This window comes from Stylophora pistillata, chromosome 1 (genome assembly GCF_964205215.1).
Source record: "Stylophora pistillata chromosome 1, jaStyPist1.2, whole genome shotgun sequence".
In the NCBI taxonomy this organism is placed as follows: domain Eukaryota; kingdom Metazoa; phylum Cnidaria; class Anthozoa; order Scleractinia; family Pocilloporidae; genus Stylophora; species Stylophora pistillata.
In genome coordinates this window covers 19011376-19031177 of record NC_142519.1, presented here as the reverse complement: position 1 = coordinate 19031177, position 19802 = coordinate 19011376, and the positions used below count along the sequence as shown (strand labels likewise).

The 19802-nt window shown below is 38.3% G+C and overlaps 1 protein-coding gene across 2 annotated transcripts in view; it reads left to right on the top strand.

Annotated features, from left to right (window-relative positions):
• Positions 1-19802, top strand: part of LOC111343443 (acetyl-CoA carboxylase-like) — a 40150-nt gene that overhangs the window by 12420 nt on the left and 7928 nt on the right. For both annotated transcript variants that reach the window (XM_022950623.2, XM_088742034.1), the window contains exons 17-57: positions 396-499; positions 671-752; positions 862-932; positions 1669-1743; positions 1921-1986; positions 2405-2489; positions 2863-2906; positions 3056-3146; positions 4119-4187; positions 4432-4578; positions 4695-4814; positions 5180-5280; positions 5731-5819; positions 6016-6143; positions 6450-6563; positions 6807-6920; positions 8338-8427; positions 8991-9047; positions 9890-9951; positions 10027-10075; positions 10182-10291; positions 10599-10716; positions 11531-11650; positions 12032-12091; positions 12233-12274; positions 13091-13231; positions 13586-13663; positions 13794-13880; positions 14336-14404; positions 14618-14709; positions 15121-15232; positions 15906-15992; positions 16435-16503; positions 17183-17248; positions 17526-17600; positions 17695-17754; positions 18148-18219; positions 18618-18755; positions 19032-19073; positions 19439-19517; positions 19657-19754. In XM_022950623.2, coding sequence (XP_022806358.2) covers positions 396-499; positions 671-752; positions 862-932; positions 1669-1743; positions 1921-1986; positions 2405-2489; positions 2863-2906; positions 3056-3146; positions 4119-4187; positions 4432-4578; positions 4695-4814; positions 5180-5280; positions 5731-5819; positions 6016-6143; positions 6450-6563; positions 6807-6920; positions 8338-8427; positions 8991-9047; positions 9890-9951; positions 10027-10075; positions 10182-10291; positions 10599-10716; positions 11531-11650; positions 12032-12091; positions 12233-12274; positions 13091-13231; positions 13586-13663; positions 13794-13880; positions 14336-14404; positions 14618-14709; positions 15121-15232; positions 15906-15992; positions 16435-16503; positions 17183-17248; positions 17526-17600; positions 17695-17754; positions 18148-18219; positions 18618-18755; positions 19032-19073; positions 19439-19517; positions 19657-19754 — 3573 coding nt within the window. The remainder of the gene's footprint in view (positions 1-395; positions 500-670; positions 753-861; positions 933-1668; positions 1744-1920; positions 1987-2404; positions 2490-2862; positions 2907-3055; positions 3147-4118; positions 4188-4431; positions 4579-4694; positions 4815-5179; positions 5281-5730; positions 5820-6015; positions 6144-6449; positions 6564-6806; positions 6921-8337; positions 8428-8990; positions 9048-9889; positions 9952-10026; positions 10076-10181; positions 10292-10598; positions 10717-11530; positions 11651-12031; positions 12092-12232; positions 12275-13090; positions 13232-13585; positions 13664-13793; positions 13881-14335; positions 14405-14617; positions 14710-15120; positions 15233-15905; positions 15993-16434; positions 16504-17182; positions 17249-17525; positions 17601-17694; positions 17755-18147; positions 18220-18617; positions 18756-19031; positions 19074-19438; positions 19518-19656; positions 19755-19802) is intronic.

The following is a 19802-nucleotide window of genomic DNA, read 5'->3' as shown; positions in this document are numbered from 1 at the left end:
AGTGATAAATTGGCAACTTCTAGGAGACTGTCAAAGAGCTGCAACAAATTCCGATAATGATAACATGTTCTGACATGCGCAAATGGGTTAAGTTTAGCCAGCGGCGCGCTCATTTTCCCGCGCAAATTTAAAAGGAAAGGAAACAAATAGACAGCGTCGCGAAAAATGTGCTGGGAAGAAAAGTGGAACGTTCAAAAAAAAGAAATTTCTAACAGGAAACGAAAGAGAGAGAGGGAAACCTTGAGACTTCTTGAATAATGGGTTTGTCATACGTAGCTATATTCTGATGATGTACCATTTTGTCTTGAGCTTAAGGAAAACATCCGATGGTTGGTACATAAGGATTCGACAAATTTAAATGTTAAATGACAAATGTTTTTCTCTTTTTTCTACAGACCGAACGTCCCGATGCAATCCTGAGTGTCATTTGTGGAGCCGTTCAGGTGGCAGAGGCAGCTATAAGCAAGAGACATGTGAACTTTAAGTCTGCTCTGGAGAGGTAACGCGTTTCTAACATGTTTGCGATTCCTTGCTAATAATTCTCCCTTGTCTGTTAGTAGCACGAGGTATCTTGAATGGAAGTAACCGAGTCTTACTGCTTGAGACGTTTTGATGACATTTTATCGAGTGAATTAATTCAGAAGACCCATTCTTTCTTTCTCTACTTCAGAGGACAGATTCTTACAACTGATTCTTTAGTAAACACTGAAGATGTTGAACTGATCAACGATGGAATTAAGTACTGCCTAAAAGTGAGTCAAATTAGAAGTGTTCTTTTGAAAGCAAATATGTTTTATTGGCGTAATCCTCTCTGATGATTGGTAGAGCTTCTTTTTTTCCTACATTTTTAAAACTTTCAAGGTATGGAAATCTGGGGCAAACACATTTTTCCTGGTCATGAACAACTCATGGACAGAAGTGGAAGCTCACAGGTATGTATTGTGTAGCTACGTAACTATATTTTGAAGTCGGATTTCTCTGGCCTTTATGGTAACATCGTTTATAAGTTTTGAAAGCATAGTTACTGCTCTGTTGTCATTTTTATGGGAATAGCGTTTTATATTCTTTATTTCTTTTTTTTTTTTTTTGCTGACTGTGCTCAACACCAACTTTTTAGCTTATTCAATGAGAGCCTCAGCTTCTAGACCAAAGAATACTGTTTAAATTTAATAGTTAACTAAATTGTTATTATCATCATTATTGTTATCAGTAGTCGCTATAATCTTATTGTGCAAGTTATACAACCTCGAACAGGGATGCATAAAACTTAGAAGGTCATCTCTATGAAATCAATTCCTTTGTTTTATTTTTCGATATTGAACAATTAATCTCAGACTATCCACCACTTTTACCGACACTGAGGTAAATAATTGTTTAATATATCCCTCACGGAAACAAAAAATTGTTCATTTCTCTTAATATACCAGTCGGAATTTAAACTTTTCACGCGCGATTTTGTCTCTTGGGCTTCTTGGGGGTGAATCGCACTTGCTAATCGCTTTCGATTTAGCCAATCAGCGCGCGCGAAAAGCAATATTCGCCGGTGCAGTAATACTAAAATGACCTGTGATCAACCTTCCTTGTTATTTTACTTATTTTGTCAATCGTATGTAAAATCTGATGTCGTTCTCTTTACTCGTTGCCTTGAAATTTATCAATGTTTTGCAGAATGAGTGATGGTGGATTACTTTTGTCCTGGAATGACAGCAGTCACACCACCTACATGAAAGAAGAAGTTGACAGGTTGGTTGAAAAAAGGGTCTTGACCAAGTAGTGAAAGATATCAATTTCGCAAAATGGCGTGCGTGATTATCTTCTTATTTCCATTTAAAGATGCCTTTTATTGGAAATTCTATCGCTTTAAATCCTTTTTAAAAGTTGTGTCTAATTTATTGATGCCTTTTCGTTTTGTTGCAACAGCTATCGATTGACAATAAGTGGAAAAACTTGCATCTTCCAGAAAGAAAACGACCCTACAGTTTTGAGGTAAGAACATCGTTAAATTATGTCTTAATTCTCGATTCCACTATTAATTACGTCGGAACAAGTTATCTTTATTGAATGACAACTGCTCCAGTGAATTGTTGTTGGAATAGAGATTGTTGGGATTGTATTAAAAATTTTAAGGCTGCCCATTTTCAAACCATGTAAATGAATAAAGAAGGGTAAACGTGCGTAAGTTTCTCAATTTCCACTGACTCCTACCTTTCCAGTCCCAATCTCTCGTCTATAAACGTTTGGCACATTTAAACTCACTGAACCTGTAATAGTTAATCGTCTTCAGAGTGAGAATATGAAACATAATTAATTACTCTCTTTACAAGATTTATTCAGCAACAGTTATCGTATGTTATGAAGTATGCAGAAAAAATGCCATGTTCTGATTAATTATCTAAACAATCAGATCCCCTTCTGCTGGGAAGCTTATTCAGTTTGTCGTTGAGGATGGAGGTCATGTGTTTCAGGGAGAGTCTTTTGCTGAGATTGAAGTGAGTTGAATGGTGGTCTTTCAGCTGTTAGTTTTACACCTGCCGGAATTTTCGATGATTTTCGGTTATGATCAGGTTTACTTTGAGAGTGCATTGATATCTCTGCATGAAAAAAAAAATGACTTTGCATAATAGCAGAATAAGATAATTTAATTAGGTTTCAGCAACTAAGTTGACGTTTCGAAGACGGGCAAAGGCTCGAAACTCTTTACGGTGGCCAATTTTCATGATCAACTTAGTTGATAAAACCAAATTATCTTTTAATACCCCTTACCGATGATGTAGCACAACAGTTTCTTTTAGAAACTCACCTCCTTGATTTTAGAATGGCCTCACACAGAAAGTTTAGATACATTATTTGACTGGTTTTCAGGTTATGAAGATGGTTATGCCTCTGACCGTGAGTGAGAGTGGTTGGTGAGTTAGATGTTTTCATATCAGTGAAAGTATAATGTTACCTATTGCCTACTACGTGTTCGTGATGCTTCCTCTGCAGTCGTATTTCTATTTAAGTGTTTTTATTGCCGGGATTGATCATGACTGGTGATAAAACTTGTCTTAAATAGTGTGCACTATATGAAGAATCCCGGAGCTGTACTAGAGCCTGGTTCTATTGTGGCCAAGTTGGAACTGGATGATCCAAGTAAAGTTACACAGGTAATATAAATGATGACGATGTCCCCAAATTAATATGGAATTTTCCCAGGCTAGAAGGTATGACACGTTAATTAAGTTACAATGAATATATCAAAGTTTCATATATTCATTGTATCTGATTTATTATCACGGGTTTATTACGAATCAACTTAACGGCCTGCTCCCAGTTGGCTTGTTAGCTCAATTGGTAGAGCGCTGCACTAGTATCGCAGAGGTCAGTGGTTCGAATTCCGTACAGGCCTGATTTTTTTTCAGGTCTGATTTTCGCTATTGCATAAATAGCGCTCTCTACTGCGAGGATCGTGCATCATACGCACACGTTAATTAAGTTTATCTATCTGATCCATCGATGAGTTGCCAAAAGTTGCCTGTGTAGATGTATTAAAATTACTCAAGTGATATGAAGAGAAATAGTGTAATTTCTCTTTATTCGTGTGTTAGATAACTTTTGATATTAATTTTAAAGAAAATAAAGTGTAGCTAATGTCATGATAATCTCACCCAAACTTGGGTTTCATCTGGAAACACAGTCATCGGATGTTGAGTTTTTAATGCCGTAGTTTGGCGAAGAAAACAGTTCTGTTCTTTCATTTTTCATGTCCCAAATGTTAGAAGTTAAAGCCTGAGATCTTTCGAATAAGCTCAGCTCGTTACTTGAACTTTGAAATGTATTTTCAACAAAATTAGGAACTAATTTACATTGCGAAGATGGAGATGATAAAGGAGCCTGATTACGTCAAACCAGGAGCCCTCTTTTTGATGTGTAAAATCAAAATCAAGTCTAGGCTAAAAGGACGAAGGAGACCGTGTACCTCTTTGCTACAGAGACAAATATTAATAATCTCTAGTGTTGCAACTTTGGGCGTCTTATTGTAGACGTAATATCAAGATTTTTAGCATTTTTTTGCCCACGATTTAAATTTTTTTTTTTGTTATTTATTTTTTTTTTTTTTTGTCTTTCTGCTCTTCCAGGCACAGCCCTATACTGGTCAGCTTCCTGAAACTTGTGGAGCAAAACTTAAAGGAAGTAAATTACACCAAGTAAGAAAAAATATCTTTTTTTTGCGTTTATTTGAAATCGTTTCTGGCTTATTGAATCGCACAAGATCAAACTGAACAAAATAATGATGGTTTAAGTAACATTTAAAACACCACCTCAATGATCGTTTTTGCTGTAGATGTGTTGTGGGAAACTTGTTTAAACCTCTCAATTGTCATTTATTCTTAAAAGGACTATCTCGGATGAAATGGCACCGATTATTGTAACTGCAAACGTTTTTTCCAGATTTTCCACGCTGCTCGTGAGAACCTTCAAAACATCATGGATGGTTACTGTATTGGTGAACCATATTATTCTCAGAGGCTACAACAAAATGTCAACACACTCATGCAAGCTCTGAAAGATCCTGCCTTACCTCTATTAGAATTACAAGTAAGCTGCTTGTTAGCATTTACTTTTACGAGGTTGAGTTATATGGTTCACCGTTGATTTTCTGAAGTTATATATCTTGCGAAGGAATAAGAGAGAGAATATTTAATTCTTTGCAGGATATGATCTCATCCATTTCGGGTCGTATTCCAGGAACTGTTGAAGACGCTATAAGGAAGCAACTCACAAACTATGCCAGTAATATCACCTCCGTGTTAAGTCAGTTTCCAAGTCAACAGGTAAGCTTCGGCTGAACAAGATACAATGATGTTAATTGTACATGTGTTGTATTGGGGAAATGGATTTTCATAAGGGCCACTCATAAAACTAACTTTTTTTCAAGTCGGTAGAGGATGTAAGGCTGCCCTTTTATTTATATCAAGCGTGAGAAAAAGTTGATAAAGTGCGTTCTTAAAAAGTTTATCAATGCGCTTGTGAATAATATCTGAGCAGCCACGTTACCACGCAGCTCCAAATATGAAAGCGACTGCAAGTATTAGTATATTGCTTTCCTTTACCATAAGCATTAAGAATTGCTGGCAACTGTGCTTGCAGATTTGTTCGACATTTTACATTGATTGAGAAAGAGCTCAATTTATTGCAGATTGCCAATGTTGTGGATGCACATGCTGCAACGTTGACTAAAAGAACAGAGCGGGATGCTTTCTTTTTGAACACGCAAAACATTGTGCAGCTTGTCCAAAGGTAAAAATTTCCAGTTCCGGTATCCTTTTTCTTTCTTTTTGTTTTTCTGTTTTGTTATTGACGTTACACAGTCAGGCTTCCTCCTGCATGGTTTGCAATTTTCTTTTGTGAGTAATTCAATCCCTCACTCCAAGCTGTCTGTGTTTGAATGCGATGGGAACTTTTTTTCAAGCATACATACAAATTCCAGGAGTAAAAGGAAATAGGGAACGTTTCATGTCATTACTCGTTCCGAGTCGCCTGTTCGTGTTATGTACAGGTGTAGTGCGCTAAATGTGTAGAATGAGTCAAAGAAGTACGCAGTCAAGGGATGATGGGAAGGAGACTAATTCATTCCCATCTTTCCCCGCGCTCTCTCTCTCCTCCTGGCGGAAATAAAACAACAACAACAAAAGTTGCGTTTCACATTTTTTAAGTAATGTTGAACATTTTGAATTTATTTTCCATCAGGTATCGTAATGGCATTCGTGGACATATGAAGGCAGTGGTTATGAGTTTGTTAAAGCAGTATTTGCAGCATGAAGTAGTTTTTAATGAAGGTACTGTCTATAGAGAGTGAAGTTCTGAGCGTCCAAATAAATATTCATGATTTTAAGACATACATAAAGAGTCATTCTCTCTCCTTCTTCTCTTTCATCTCTCAATGGTATTCACTCCTGGTGCCCTTTTTTTCTGACGAAATTTGGAAAAAAATTACGAAATCTCACGTCTATTAACGATTATTCAACTCTGCAGGAAACTTTGAAAAGTGTGTCCAACTGTTACGTGACAAATACAAGTCACAAGATCTCTCTCAGGTTGTGCAAAGCATTTTCTCCCATGCTTCAGTGGCCAAGAAAAACCAGCTGACAATAATGCTAATAGTAAGTAAATATTCCTACTCCATTTCTGGTCATTCTGACAACACTCTTGTAACAGTTTATTAATTAAAACGCAGCTAGATACAAAAGTGCTGTCCTTTTTGACTGATTCTTTTTTTCTTAACTTATTTTATCTCAAAGACTCCATTAGTGTATTTTTTTCAGTTTATGACAGGAGCGATTTTCTCTAGTGTTTGACATTTACGGTTGTTCTCTTTTCAACCAGGGTTTATCGGATGACTAGTACATATTGACTTGATTTGAGTCAACTTAGGTGCTAAAATCTTTGAATAACTTCTATTTTCTAAGGATCAATTATGTGGACGGCAACCTGGTTTGTCAGATGAACTAAACCATCTGCTTCAAGAACTTACCACCCTCAACAGGCATGATAATGCAAAGGTGGCACTAAGAGCAAGACAGGTTTGTCCAACAATTTATACGGCCGATTCTTTGACAGTTTAAAGTAGCACTGAGGTATCGCTTGGGGCTTTTGCACTGGAAGATGTTTGGAGGTTCTTTTCAAATGATACTCCGTGCGTATGTTAGGTGAAAATGGTATTAGTCTCGTAAAAGAAAATTATACTGCGCTTCTGAGGCTCTTGTTGATTTTATCGACTTTCCTGGTACTTCAGCTTGAACCCTTTCCGTCTTTTTTTTTCTAAGGCCTTGCTAGCTTCACAGCAACCATCCTATGAACTTCGTCACAATCAGATTGAATCGCTGTTTCTCTCTGGCATTGACATGTACGGCAACCAGATGTCCTCTGACAGTTTCCAGGTACAGTTAAAGTTTTTCTCATACAAAATCCTCACTTATGCGTAACTAGGAAACACTCTCGATGGTTCGGTTTCTCTCCATTTTCACAAAGAAAACCGACATGATTATGGGCGTAGCGAAAACAGTGGATGGGGGTTGGGAATCTAAGAATGCGTGAGATACCCATTTATATGAAGAAAAAGTGATGGATTAATGATATTTGAACAATCTTCTATTCCCCCAAATGCTATCAGGACGCTACTTTACCCACCTTCCCTCCATCACTGTGATTTTATCCCTGCACTCCCACATATGATGCCCTTATGAAAAAAACAACATTCTTCTGTAACGATAGCAGGGTTTTCCTTTTCGGCCGGCGACCGGCGATTTTCGCCGCCTGCGAACGGCTCCGTCGCCGGCGACTAAAAGAGTCCTTGCTGTTATATAATTTAAAATATTTGAGATAAATAATAAACACTTTGTATGTTGTCTGACAATGACGTATAAGAAACGGAAATCGATAAAAAGTACATATTTCAGCAAAAAACGAAGTAGAATTTTTGCGCGTGTACTGGTACGTGACATTCAGTACAAGTTTGCGCGGTCAAGTCATGTATCACTGGCATCCCTTCAAGCTTAAAGATACGTAAATTATTCAATTTTTGCATTTAAATAAATTACTATTTGAAAGGTCGATTATCTTCTTGATTTATCCGCTTTTAACTGTTTTAGTTAGAACAGATATACTTTAACTAGGAACTACTTATTCTCACTAAGCCAAAGCATCACAAATATTATCTTGGGCCAAGTCCGAAGTAAAGTAAGTCTCAGGCGATCGTGTGGGATGCAATTAATTGCGAAATATTTTCTGTGATGTTCGTATTTTTGTTTACCTTTGATTTCTGTGTCAATATATCTTTATGTGAAATTCTTCCAGATCGATTCGAGTGTTGTTTTACATTAATATTTATAAGCAATGTGCCCGGTATTGCCAATCAACGTGCTAGAAAAGGGCTGCATTTTATCAAATACATTGTCATTTCTTGTGTTGTTAAGCCTGTTCATTTCCTTAATTTAAGCACCCAAAATGCACCAGATTGCATCTCAGAGCGCTCAAATGTTTAAAATTTCCCGGGGGGGGGGGCATGCCCCCGGACCCCCCTAGTTGTTCGCGCCTTCGCCACTCAGGCTGGGCGCTACTCGCCCAAATTGTCTCCGCCTGCTTCCCTTTCATCCGACTTCAACTTTCTTTGAAAAGGAAAACCCTGCGATAGAATGCACCATACAACCTCGAATTTCCCCCTTCTGTAACTTACAGCATCTTGCCAAACCCCAAGGTTCCAATGAATAGTAAACGAAAAGAAGATCATAAGTATGATATAAACTGTATCTTTATTGTGAATGATGAGTAAATACTTAAAATATGCTTTTGTCTTAGAAATTGATTCTATCAGAGAACGCTATCTTTGACATTCTTCCAAGCTTCTTCTACCACTCCAGTGAAGCCGTAAAAAGAGCAGCCTTGGAGGTAGAATGATATGATGATATGATATCCACGCTTATAATCCATCTAGTATTTTTTTTCTCGCGCGCAATTGGTCTAAACACGTCACATGACTGAATATTCCTCAGGAAAAAACACTGGGAAATATTCGAGGATATACCCTAAGTGATTTTACCCTAAATTTCAACCCTTCCATCCAATACGGAAAATTCTTTGTTAAAAATTGGAGATCTTTGTTTGGTTTTTAAAAAAGAAGGGACATAGTTTTTTTGTTCATAAAGTCGCACCAGAGAACAAAGCAAAGTGCCGTAAAAGGTAAGCTGTTCGTAAACATTTTTCGCGCGCATTGAAAAACGTTTGAAGGATAATAAACACAATAGCCTCCATTTGGCACGAAAATATGCTCGCACGTTTATCCTGGGATATTGTTTCCCCGTCGAAGCTCACAGTTTCTCTCGAGAATCGTTCGCATCTTGGAACAGAGATATCCTTACATTTTTCGTGCCAAATGGAGGCTATTGCTCACATATTAAATTTTTTGATCCCTCTCTGTATCTCTGACGAGATATATTTCTTCATACCTGAAGGTTTACATCAGACGCAGTTACCAAGCCTATGAACTCACCACATTGTACCACGAGAAGGTATATAGTTGCATAATTTATAAGTTCTCTTACTTCTTCTTTAGCTTTAGTCACTTCCCACACCAACCGACAATGTAGATAACACTGGCTTCAAGAGTTTTTCCTTTGAAACCTCTCCATGAGAATGGCCTTTGTTTAGAACAATAATCATAGTTTATAACATGCATTCTGTTCTCCGCAATTAAATTGGGTTCGTTTTTGAGGACGAGTTACTTTCATCAATGATGAGTATTATATGTAGTCTAAATGAACGTAACGTTTTGAGCGAGGATGGACCCGAACTGGAGAAACTGAGCTTGAGGTCATACCTAGTGTGAGACAAGTCTTCTTTTTTACGGTCCTGCTGATGCTTCTTCCCGAACTGGAGAAACTGAGCTTGAGGTCATACCTAGTGTGAGACAAGTATTCTTTTTTACGGTCCTGCTGATGCTTCTTCCCGAACTGGAGAAACTGAGCTTGAGGCCATACCTAGTGTGAGACAAGTATTCTTTTTTACGGTCCTGCTGATGCTTCTTCCCGAACTGGAGAAACTGAGCTTGAGGTCATACCTAGTGTGAGACAAGTATTCTTTTTTACGGTCCTGCTGATGTTTCTTCCCGAACTGGAGAAACTGAGCTTGAGGTCATACCTAGTGTGAGACAAGTCTTCTTTTTTACGGTCCTGCTGATGCTTCTTCGTTTGAGGATGCTGCTTAAGAAGTAACCTCAAAAACTCGTAACTTTTCTTTCAACTTAAATTCTATTGAAGATCCTCTCACACGAGAGATAAGTGAAAAACAAAAATCAGAATGAGAGGCGTAATCTGATATCAGTTACGTTTTGCTGTATTTTCTCTTTCCTTAGATCGACGAAAATGTTTTAATTGTGCAGTTCCAATTCATTCTTCCAAGTGCACATCCAAACAGGTTTGTTTTGCTCCAGCATGTATTTTGACATGTCTCAGCTCCTTTTATTAACTGCTTTTGTCTTGTGATATTTAGGATGCCACAAAGAGTTCCTTCTAGTAGGACTGTTCTTGCCATGCCAAGGGTAAGGTTACATTTGTCTTACAATAAGGCCCTATCGAACTTTTGATCAGTTTTTGCTGTTTCAGTTTTAAATGTCAGTTGATGATTTGCAATTTGTTTCAATTTAGGTTCGCAGTCTTAGTGAAGATATGTATGACCTCATCAATCAGCAGCCTTTAAAGCCATGCCAAAGAACTGGTGTAATGGCCGCGTTTCAGTCAATGCCTGAATTTGAAAAGTAACTTTTTCCAAAATTTGTTGCCTATAAATATGAATAGTCTTACACCACCCTAAAGGTGCACACAGTCTTTCGAGGCATTTGAATTTCAGCCCCGAATTTCCTTTTTCTTTTTATTTTAATGGTGTATATGAACCTTATATTATTTAGTTATTTATTTAGCGTCCAGTCCATTTGTAAATAATCACTAGCCTTATTTTACCGTTAAATAATTTTGTTCGCAGTTGGAAAATAGTACCCACGACCTCTCCGAAAACATAAAACAAGCAAAGACGGTGTTTAATTCTTGTCGTCAAATTCTTTTTAGGAATTTTGAGGAAATTATGAACCGTTTTGAGCCGCCAACCCCTGAGCAGCTGTCCCCGTCACCAATGGGGAGGAAGATGAGCTTAGATCCTGTGTTTGAAGCTGAAAATAAGCCAGCGGTAAGAATAACGTGAAACTGCGTCAGGATATTTGAAATTCGTTTATGAAAACGAAGAAAATTTCCTATGGGTCAATTTTCAATAGAATATCGAAAGTAAACTGAAAGTAAACTGGGATTTTTTTGGTTTTGCTTTACTTTGCTCTGGGATTGTTTTGGTTTTGCTTTGCTCTCCTCTGTGATTGGTCCAAAATACTCGCACCGCATTATGACTCGCGCTTCCCCACAGTTTGTTCGTTTTTACTTTGAATTGTTATTTTTTTCCCTTTGTTCTAATTGGCTTTTGTGACAACTTTATAGTTAGTTCAATTACACTCAATCGAAATGCGCTCTAAATGAAACGAAACCTCAGGATAACAGCAGTTAAGAGTAGCTAGGCACCAAAGAGTTAAGGAAAAATAAAAAGAAGAACGCGGCCTGTAACTGATATACTTTCCAACAAGAGAACTGACATAGACGGAAATGGAAAAAAATGGTGGCTTTGCTCTTATAACTGCACACGCGGTCAGGTTCTGTTTCGAGCCATGGCACGTCTGTGCATGTTGCACTCTTCCAATTTGTATATGCTATGAGTGTTCATCTTGTCAAACATTGTCGCGGTCTGTTCGTAGAGAAGAGGTATTTTGGTAAATATTTTTTATTAGTTTCGAGATTGAGTGGAAGTTCCTTCCAGTTACCTTGATCGTTTATTGATAATGTCTAGAAATTTAATTTATTACAAAACAACAGAATCTTAGCCCATGCATATGCAAGTGAACAGAAGAAAAGAGTGGAGATTTTGTTTAGAATACGTTGTTGTTTTAATTTCTTTTTAGCCTGGTGCTGGAAAGGAAGAAGAACCTATTCATATTATAAACGTCGCTTTGCAAATTGAGAAGAATTGCAAAGATGTGGAAATTTGTCGCAAGCTTGTGTATGAGTTTACACAATCCAAGGTGAAGACTGGCTTTGTTTGTTTGTTTATTTTTTTTGCTTTGTTTTTGTTAGTTTTTTCGGATCGGGAGATCAAAGTAACTAGCTTCAAAAGTACTGTGAGAATTAAGTGTCTTGCCAAAGAGCACAATACAATAACTCTGGCTAGGGGTACCGTATAGAAACCCGAAACAATTGATTCAGAGTCCAGCTCACTAGTTGTTAGGTCGCGACGTTTCGCACATTTACTGCAGACAAAGAATTCCTCTAAATTTACGCCAGCTTTCGGACTTTTAATCAGTTAACTTTTATTGAAAGGCGCGCCTCGAACTAAAGGGCAAAGCAGAAGTTATTCTCTTTTGAGCCACTCATTCCATTGATCGCTTTTTGTTTTTATTATTCAGAAAGAGATTTTGAAGGACAAGGGAATCAGGAGAATCACTTACTTATTGAGCGACTGTAAGGTAGTGAAACTTTTCCTTTACACAGTGCAAGCATGTCTTTTGGCGTGCAAGAACGGAAGGAATCTTCAAACTAAACCACTCTGTTTGTAGTATTATGGGCACAAGGTGATAGAAGTTGATGAATTATGGCTTATTTAATAGGGCATGATGCCATGGTTCTTTACCTTCCGAGCCCGGGACGATGTGAGTATGAGACTGTAAAAACGGTTTCTCCTGATAAGTTTTTGATAGTAGAGTAGATGGAAGAAAGGAGAGTTGCGATTTGTTAATATTATCGTCAAGGCGTTAAGAAAAGTTCTACTTCTGCACGTTTCCATTGACAAGGTTTGCTGTCCAGTTTTCGTTGCAAATGATGCGTAAATTGAACAATTTTCCGTTAAAAGTTCACCAATGGAAGCTCTCTAATGTAAATTCGGTTTCAGGACCAGAAATGTGCATCCGGGTATGTCGTCTGCTCTTCCATCCTCTCGCCGGTTCCGTATTAGGGACCTTAAGCAGTCAGGACGGCAACGCCAAGGAAGACTTCGATTAAAAAATGAATTTCTACTCTTAGTTAGAATTTCAAAAATGGCTACATGAGCTTACTGTCTCATACGGCGCCACAGCTCAACTTCAGCATGACGTATAAAAGTAGCGTTGAGTTCCAAGTGGACATTAAAATAATTTGCCGTCGCGGTTTCGGTTCGTAGACGACGCAAATTTTGGCGATTTCACGTTGTTGTTGCGCATAGGACGGCTAAGAAATGTACAGAGTTTCAAAATGCTGCATAGGAGGGCTAAGAAATGTACAAAGTTTCAAAATGCACGTGCTGAGCTATTGTTCTGCCAATGAGATCTCTTGTTTTTCCACGTCCTCGTTGCCGTCGCCGTCGTGGAACAGAGCGGAATACGGAAGATTACGGGCTTGCCCTTGTGAGGGTGTTAGGAATGCTTTGCTTTGGCACTAGTAAGAAATCCATCCTCAACTTGTGTCGTTGAATGCATTTGCTTTCATTTTAGTTCGAAGAAGATTCCATTTATCGTCACTTGGAGCCAGCTCTAGCATTCCAGTTGGAGGTTAATCGTTTACGAAACTTTGACTTAGAGACGATTCCAACCACAAACCACAACATTCATTTGTACCTCGGCTCAGCCAAGAAGGTATTGTTGCTCTTAAAAGTTCCATGTAAACATGTCGTTGTGTCTACTTTTCATTGATTAAAAGTGTTTTGAAGGTATAATTACACTTCTGGAGAAGTGAACAATGCAAAGGTAGGCCACTTGTTGGACTAGTGCCCTTAAAGTATCTTACTGACCTTAACTAAAATTACTTACGCCTTAGAGGATATTTTGATGGAATGGGGTGTGATAAAAAGTTTATCTGTTAATTTTGCTTGTGAAGAATTTTTCTTAGCATAACTTTAGAAGTGTTGTTGGAGCATTAACACTGAAAAGTTAATCCGAAAAACAAGTAATATTGTTTTGAAGTTAACATTGTAATTATTGTCGTATTAGATTTCTGCTCACTCAGAAGTCACCGACCACAGGTTCTTCATCAGAAGCATTGTGAGACATTCGGACTTCATTACCCGGGTAAGACTTTCCAGACGCACTTTGCAGAGCTGCCCGACCTGGGGTATAGACAATGGCATTGTGATTTATTAAGAGATAATTAACAATGATAGAATTGAAATTTATGTTTCTTTTCGTTTCTTTTCGATAGGAGGCCTCATTTGAATATATGGAAAAGGAGAGCGAGATTCAGCTCCTTGAGTCTTTAGATCAACTGGAAGTGTGTTTTTCAGAGACTGTAAGTCTTCTTTAGTATATAATTAAATTATTTGTTCACATATTACTATCTTTCTTATTAATTAACTTCTAGTAAACGAAATGATTAAATAATTCCACGAATTTTCCTTTAATTACGCAATTTTAAAATCACTGGTGGACCTTGCAAACTAATTGGCTCTCAGCAGTGTGGGTTATTCACGAATCACACTTTTTTCGTTGTTGTTGTTTTAAATCGCATCTTTTTCCCAGCCAATAGGAAAGCAGCACTATAACAGAACAAAACTTAAAATCAGATTTCAAGGCTTTTTATAGTCGTATTGCATAGAGAAAGCTTGCTTTCTGTCTCAACTCGCTTACTTACCGAGTGAACGCAAAAGTTTAACGATTGAGGACGGGTGCTTACGGGAGTGTCGAAAGTAATTTAATTTGGGTGAAGCCAGTTTTTATAGCTCACCTGTTTGTTGTTCCTTGCAGCCTAAGAGGACAGATTGCAATCACATTTTCCTGCACTTTGTGCCTTGTGTCATCATAGAGCCAAACAGAGTAGGTCTTCTTAGTCTAGTATGATTTAGGTCCTTTGGGATAACTGTAAACATGATCATGACACAGTAAACGATAGCAGTTAAACCGCTCTACCAGTTGAAATTGATTGTTTTTAAACAAGACCGGTATAATCCAGACCGGTATAATCCAGGTGGTGATTTCATTGATTGTACAAAACAACAGTTTTTTAAATGAATTCTGTACTATTGACAGATTGAAGAAAGTATACGTCACATAGTCACGCGATATGGCAGACGACTGTGGAAGCTGCGTGTGCTTCAAGCTGAAATGAAAGTTACGATTAGGTAATGAAGGATGTTATGGCATATGAACAGAGCTTAATATCAGTACATGTCGATGTATCTTTGCTGACCCAGAAAACGTGTGAGACACTGTGGCCAAACGCTAGCTTGCTGGTCTTTGGATCAAAGGGTACCAATGTCATCTCCGTTCGAGTCATTGTGTGGTGTTCTTGGACACTTAACTCTCACGGTGCCTTTAGCTACCTGGGAGTACTGTACAAATGGTTTCCAAACAAATGTAGCAAAATACAAGGGGGGGAGGGGAGGGGGTAACCTGCGATGGCGCAGTATCATGTATATTTAAGGAGGGGAGTGTTGAAACAACCCTAACCGCTTCATGTTACTGAAGCCTGGGGCTGTGCGAATTATTCCCTGTTTACATAGACTTTACTTTTGGATTTGTTAACATTCCAGGCTCACTCCTACTGGAAAAAAGATTCCTCTAAGGGTGTTTATGTCCAACGAATCCGGATATTATTTAGGCTTCCATATCTACCGAGAGATAACAGATCCAAGGACTGGACAGGTAAGGATTTCGAGAGAATCGTACATATATTTAGTAAGACGGCTATTGCACACCAATTGATGGCGTGTGTAATAGTGGATAAGATGGTGGTTCATGTGATATCAGAAAATTGATGATACAATTGTCGCTAAATGAAAGTCTAATCGTTTGGCTGACTGGTTAGGGTCGCTATCAATAGTAGAGTCCCACTGTAGAGAGTCATGACGTTTCGATCGCTATAGTGATATGGATAGTCCTCTTCAGGTGATCAGTTTGAATGGTTCCTTGCTGCTCTTCTCTACAACTGATGGTGACTGTTAAACCTGGCTTTTAATATTTCCATACAATATCACTCTTGAATTAAGGTCATAATGGAAATGATTCAGAATTGAAGAAGCTTCTGATTTTCAAACCAATTCTTCTTGTCGTTACCAGAGGAAATGTATAGAGATCACTGTCCAAAATATGTATGGTAAAGTTTGGGTGTAAGGGTTAACTAGAAGAAATACGTTCACAAGGGCTCGAACTTGGACCTTTTAACCCAGATTCCTGTGCGTCACCTACTCCTCTACTGTTTCTCCCTACCGTATTTTACACGGACCACCATATAGTTATCCAGGAAAACCTATACGTGCTTTGGTAGCCGTTCTTTTAGCTTGTATTCATTAATCTTTGATACCGGATCATTGTGCAGATTGTGTTTGAGTCCTATGATCAGAAACAAGGTCCTCACCACGGACTCCCTGTAAGCACCCCTTACGTCACGAAGGACCATTTGCAGGTAACTATTGTCGTCAAAATTGGTGTTGCTCACGTGTTGCTTACGTGTTGCTCACGTGTTGCTTAGTGTTGCTTACGATGATCAGTGTGGATGTATGCTGAACCTATCATTGATGCGTGAGGACTGTGAATTATTGGAATATTTTAGGTTTAAAAGGAAGCATAGCTTTAATTAGAAACACTGCTTTGACATTGCAAGAGTTATATACAGAGTCTACAGTATATTTCGGCCAGAGCTGGCTGCAACTGGAACGTTACCAGACATCCAAGTATATTACATTTTGAGAGATTTCTCGCTCACCTTGCATCATAGCTTTGATAAAATTTCGGAATAGGTAGAAAGACGAACAGATTGATAGATTAAAATAGCCATGTTACCTTATCAATGTTTAAATGACAGTTTACTATTTGTAAGGATAAATGTACTCTTTATTTTCCTTTAGCTGAAACGCTTTTCGGCACAGTCTCTTGGAACAACCTACGTGTACGATTTTCCGGAGCTTTTCCAACAAGTGAGTCAACAAGTGGTACATTTTATGGTATAATTTCTTTCACAGTTAACAGGGAATCTAACCCCAGGAAACTTCTACTGTAGCTTGAAGAGAGCTCCGTTTAATTACAGAAGAGAGGTTTCGGAAAGTGACGCGTTCAAAACCCAACAAATGGCAAAAGTTGAACTTTGTCCCGTGTCCTTTTCAGCGGTTTTTTCTCAGAAGTCGAATTATTTTCGGTAATTTCCAAGAAGACTTTAAAATCCACATTTCTACAACGTTGATTTAAGGCTCACACGAAAAATGAAACGTGATATTTCGAACAAATATGCTTTGAAAGCTATCCTCGCATCAGCTAATAACAGGATAAGGGGGGAAAGGTAGGTGGAGGGGGTGGGGTTACAAAGAGGAGGAAAGAACAGAGCAATGTTTTTGGGCAATGTTCTCGCTTGGGAGACGAAAACAAAAACAGTTTATTTTAAACCGTCGAGGAACGTGGAAAGTTTGGAACGGGAATGGTTAGCAGCGATTGTGCATAACAAACGTAAGGCCAAACTTTTTTATTTGCACTTTTCAGTGATGTTGCTCTTTTTAAAATCGACACTCCGTTGGCTTCTATGCCGTAAATCCACAGTAGCATAGGTAGGAAAAAGTAGGAGTACTCGTGAAAACAAGTTTTCTTTCTTCTTGAACGTATCAGGCTATCGCAAAGCTATGGAAACAACGGTGTTCTAAACACAAGGAGGAAAAATGCCCCACCGATTTTGTAAGTTCATCAGGTCATGTCTTTGACAAAGGCTTTCAGTAGTATGCATCTTTGTGTCAGACCCAGTGTAAGGGTCCATCCATTCAACAAATGCTTTCTTTGAATCAGTTACAAAAACGTATGTGAGTGTAATGGTTTAGCAGGGCTGACTGTTTGCCCTGTACTATTCTTATCTAGTCCTAAACGCCATACTGAACAATATCGTAAAGGACAACATGCTGTTTACATGGTGTCAGAAGGTTTCTTCTGTCTCATTTTAATATTCGTTTTATTTCAGATGAAAGTTACGGAGTATGTTTTGGATGAAAGTGATCAACTTATGCCAATGAACAGATTGCCTGGAGAGAACACTGTAAGTTAAATATACTATCAACACATACTTATATTTGCTCGATTACATTCGGTGTTCTACTTCGGAAAAAATTAACACGACATTTGTGGCTTAGATTGGAATGATAGCATGGAGGCTACAGTGCATAACACCAGAATGTCCAGAAGGACGTGAGGTTAGTAACTTGACTTGCTTGCTAACTTTTCAGTAGAGTGCCTTTCCACTGAAGGTCGCAAAGCCAAGACCAGAGTAATCACTAGAACCAATGGAAGTTGATGAAATATCGCAAAGAGCCTCCCTTACTTTCCCCCTAAGAACTTAAAGTAATCTTACGCAGTCAAGCTCAAGCGCAAAAATGATCGGCTGAGAGAATGGCTATTAACCTGTTCCAAGGTCTCGGCCAATGAGGCTGGCTAGAAAGTCAGGGAGTGAAAAACGGAAAGTACATGGATGGGATAAATTGGCTCAACCCTACACTGCTTCGTAGTTAACCTGAGTTAGAGTGGAAACTCAAGTTAGTTGTTGTGTATCGTTTTGCTTTGTTTTGATTTGATACGCTTTTTTATAGATAATTGTTGTTGCCAATGACATTACAGTGATGATTGGCTCATTTGCTCCCCCAGAAGACATGCTTTTCAAGGTAATGTTGTAATAACTTGACCAAATGAACTCGTGGATTTTGTTCTAGTAAGAGTAAGCGGCAATTTAGCTTTAAAAAAGCCAAGAGTTAGTAAATATTTTGTACAGTTCACAAAACAAGTTCATGAACTCGCGATAGACCTCATTTCCAAAACTGCAAAATACAGGGAATACCTAATGTTTAAGTCGAAGGTTAGCATTTATATGGGCGTAATTTGTATTAGTTCCTTGGAGATCCCCGAATTACGATTCGTTGTAACTGCCAGTTTTAATACTTCTTTAGTAAATCGTTTGTGAGTGTCAGAATGCATTCGTAGCTATTACATGTAAAGTTCAAATGAATTAAAATATTCGTTTATTTTCAGTGTTTTAATTTATCTTTTCCTATCTTACTTTCAGAGAGCTTCTGAAATGGCGAGGGCTCAAGGGCTACCATTTGTGTATATCTCTGCTAACAGTGGTGCTCGCATTGGATTGGCCGAGGAAGTAAAGCACCACTTTAAAGTAGCCTGGAATGATCCTCTTGCACCCGAGAAGGTCATAGGATTTTTTATCGTTATTATTATTATTTTTGTAGAGTATGCCTTACGATAAGATTTGTTAGAAATGAAAAGATTTCTAGGAAGTTTTTCAACTAATTAGCTCAAAATTGAACCCAGGAGGCAGTCGAAAATTTAAGATTACGTCAATGCTTTTATCAAAGCAAATAAGTCAACCACAGAGATATACAATTTTGTTAAGTTAATTTAGTAAGTTAATCCTCTGACGAGTTTGTCGTCTTCTGTTGAACTTAAAGTTAATCTGTCTTTTCAGGGCTTCAAATATATTTATGTCACTCCCAGTGACTTTAAAAAGGTAAGAATCATGTTGTGATTTTCGTTCTGATGTTTCATTTTCTTAAATCATTTACCTGTAGATAGAGCAGTCGTAAGCTGGCCAATTTCTATCTTTGCGAACACTGATGGAAGGGAGAAATATAACTACCTGAGTGTTTAACACAACCCCCTTGAAGCCTAGTTACAGAGCATCCGCAGCACTAATCGGAAGGTCTCGTTCGGCTTCGGCTTTGGCTTAAGCCTCTGTCGGAGGTACTCGGAAGTCAGTTCTATATGCCGAGTTTCCCTCTCCCACTGACTGACAAACAGTGTCTTTTTTATCTCTACATGCTTATTGTTCAACACCTCTGTTGGAACGTAAATGATGATTTTTTATTTTTCCAGTTAAGTGCCACCAACTCCATGCACGCTGAACTGATTGAAGATGACGGCGAATCCAGATACAAAGTCACTGACATTATTGGTACGTTCATGGTCACCCATGCATTGTAATGAAAGAGAGTGAAACGTCCTCTTTGATCCATTAGTAATCATACATCCCTATAATCATGAGCTATTACTCTGAGGCTTTATCTTATTGGGTATTTACATACTTTCTGCAGGTCGTGATGATGGTATTGGAGTGGAAAACTTGAAAGGGTCTGGCATGATTGCCGGAGAGATGTCCGCTGCTTACGATGATATTGTGACCATGAGTCTTGTAAGTAGCTGTTCATTGATTGTAATGATAGTGGGATTCGAGGACCGT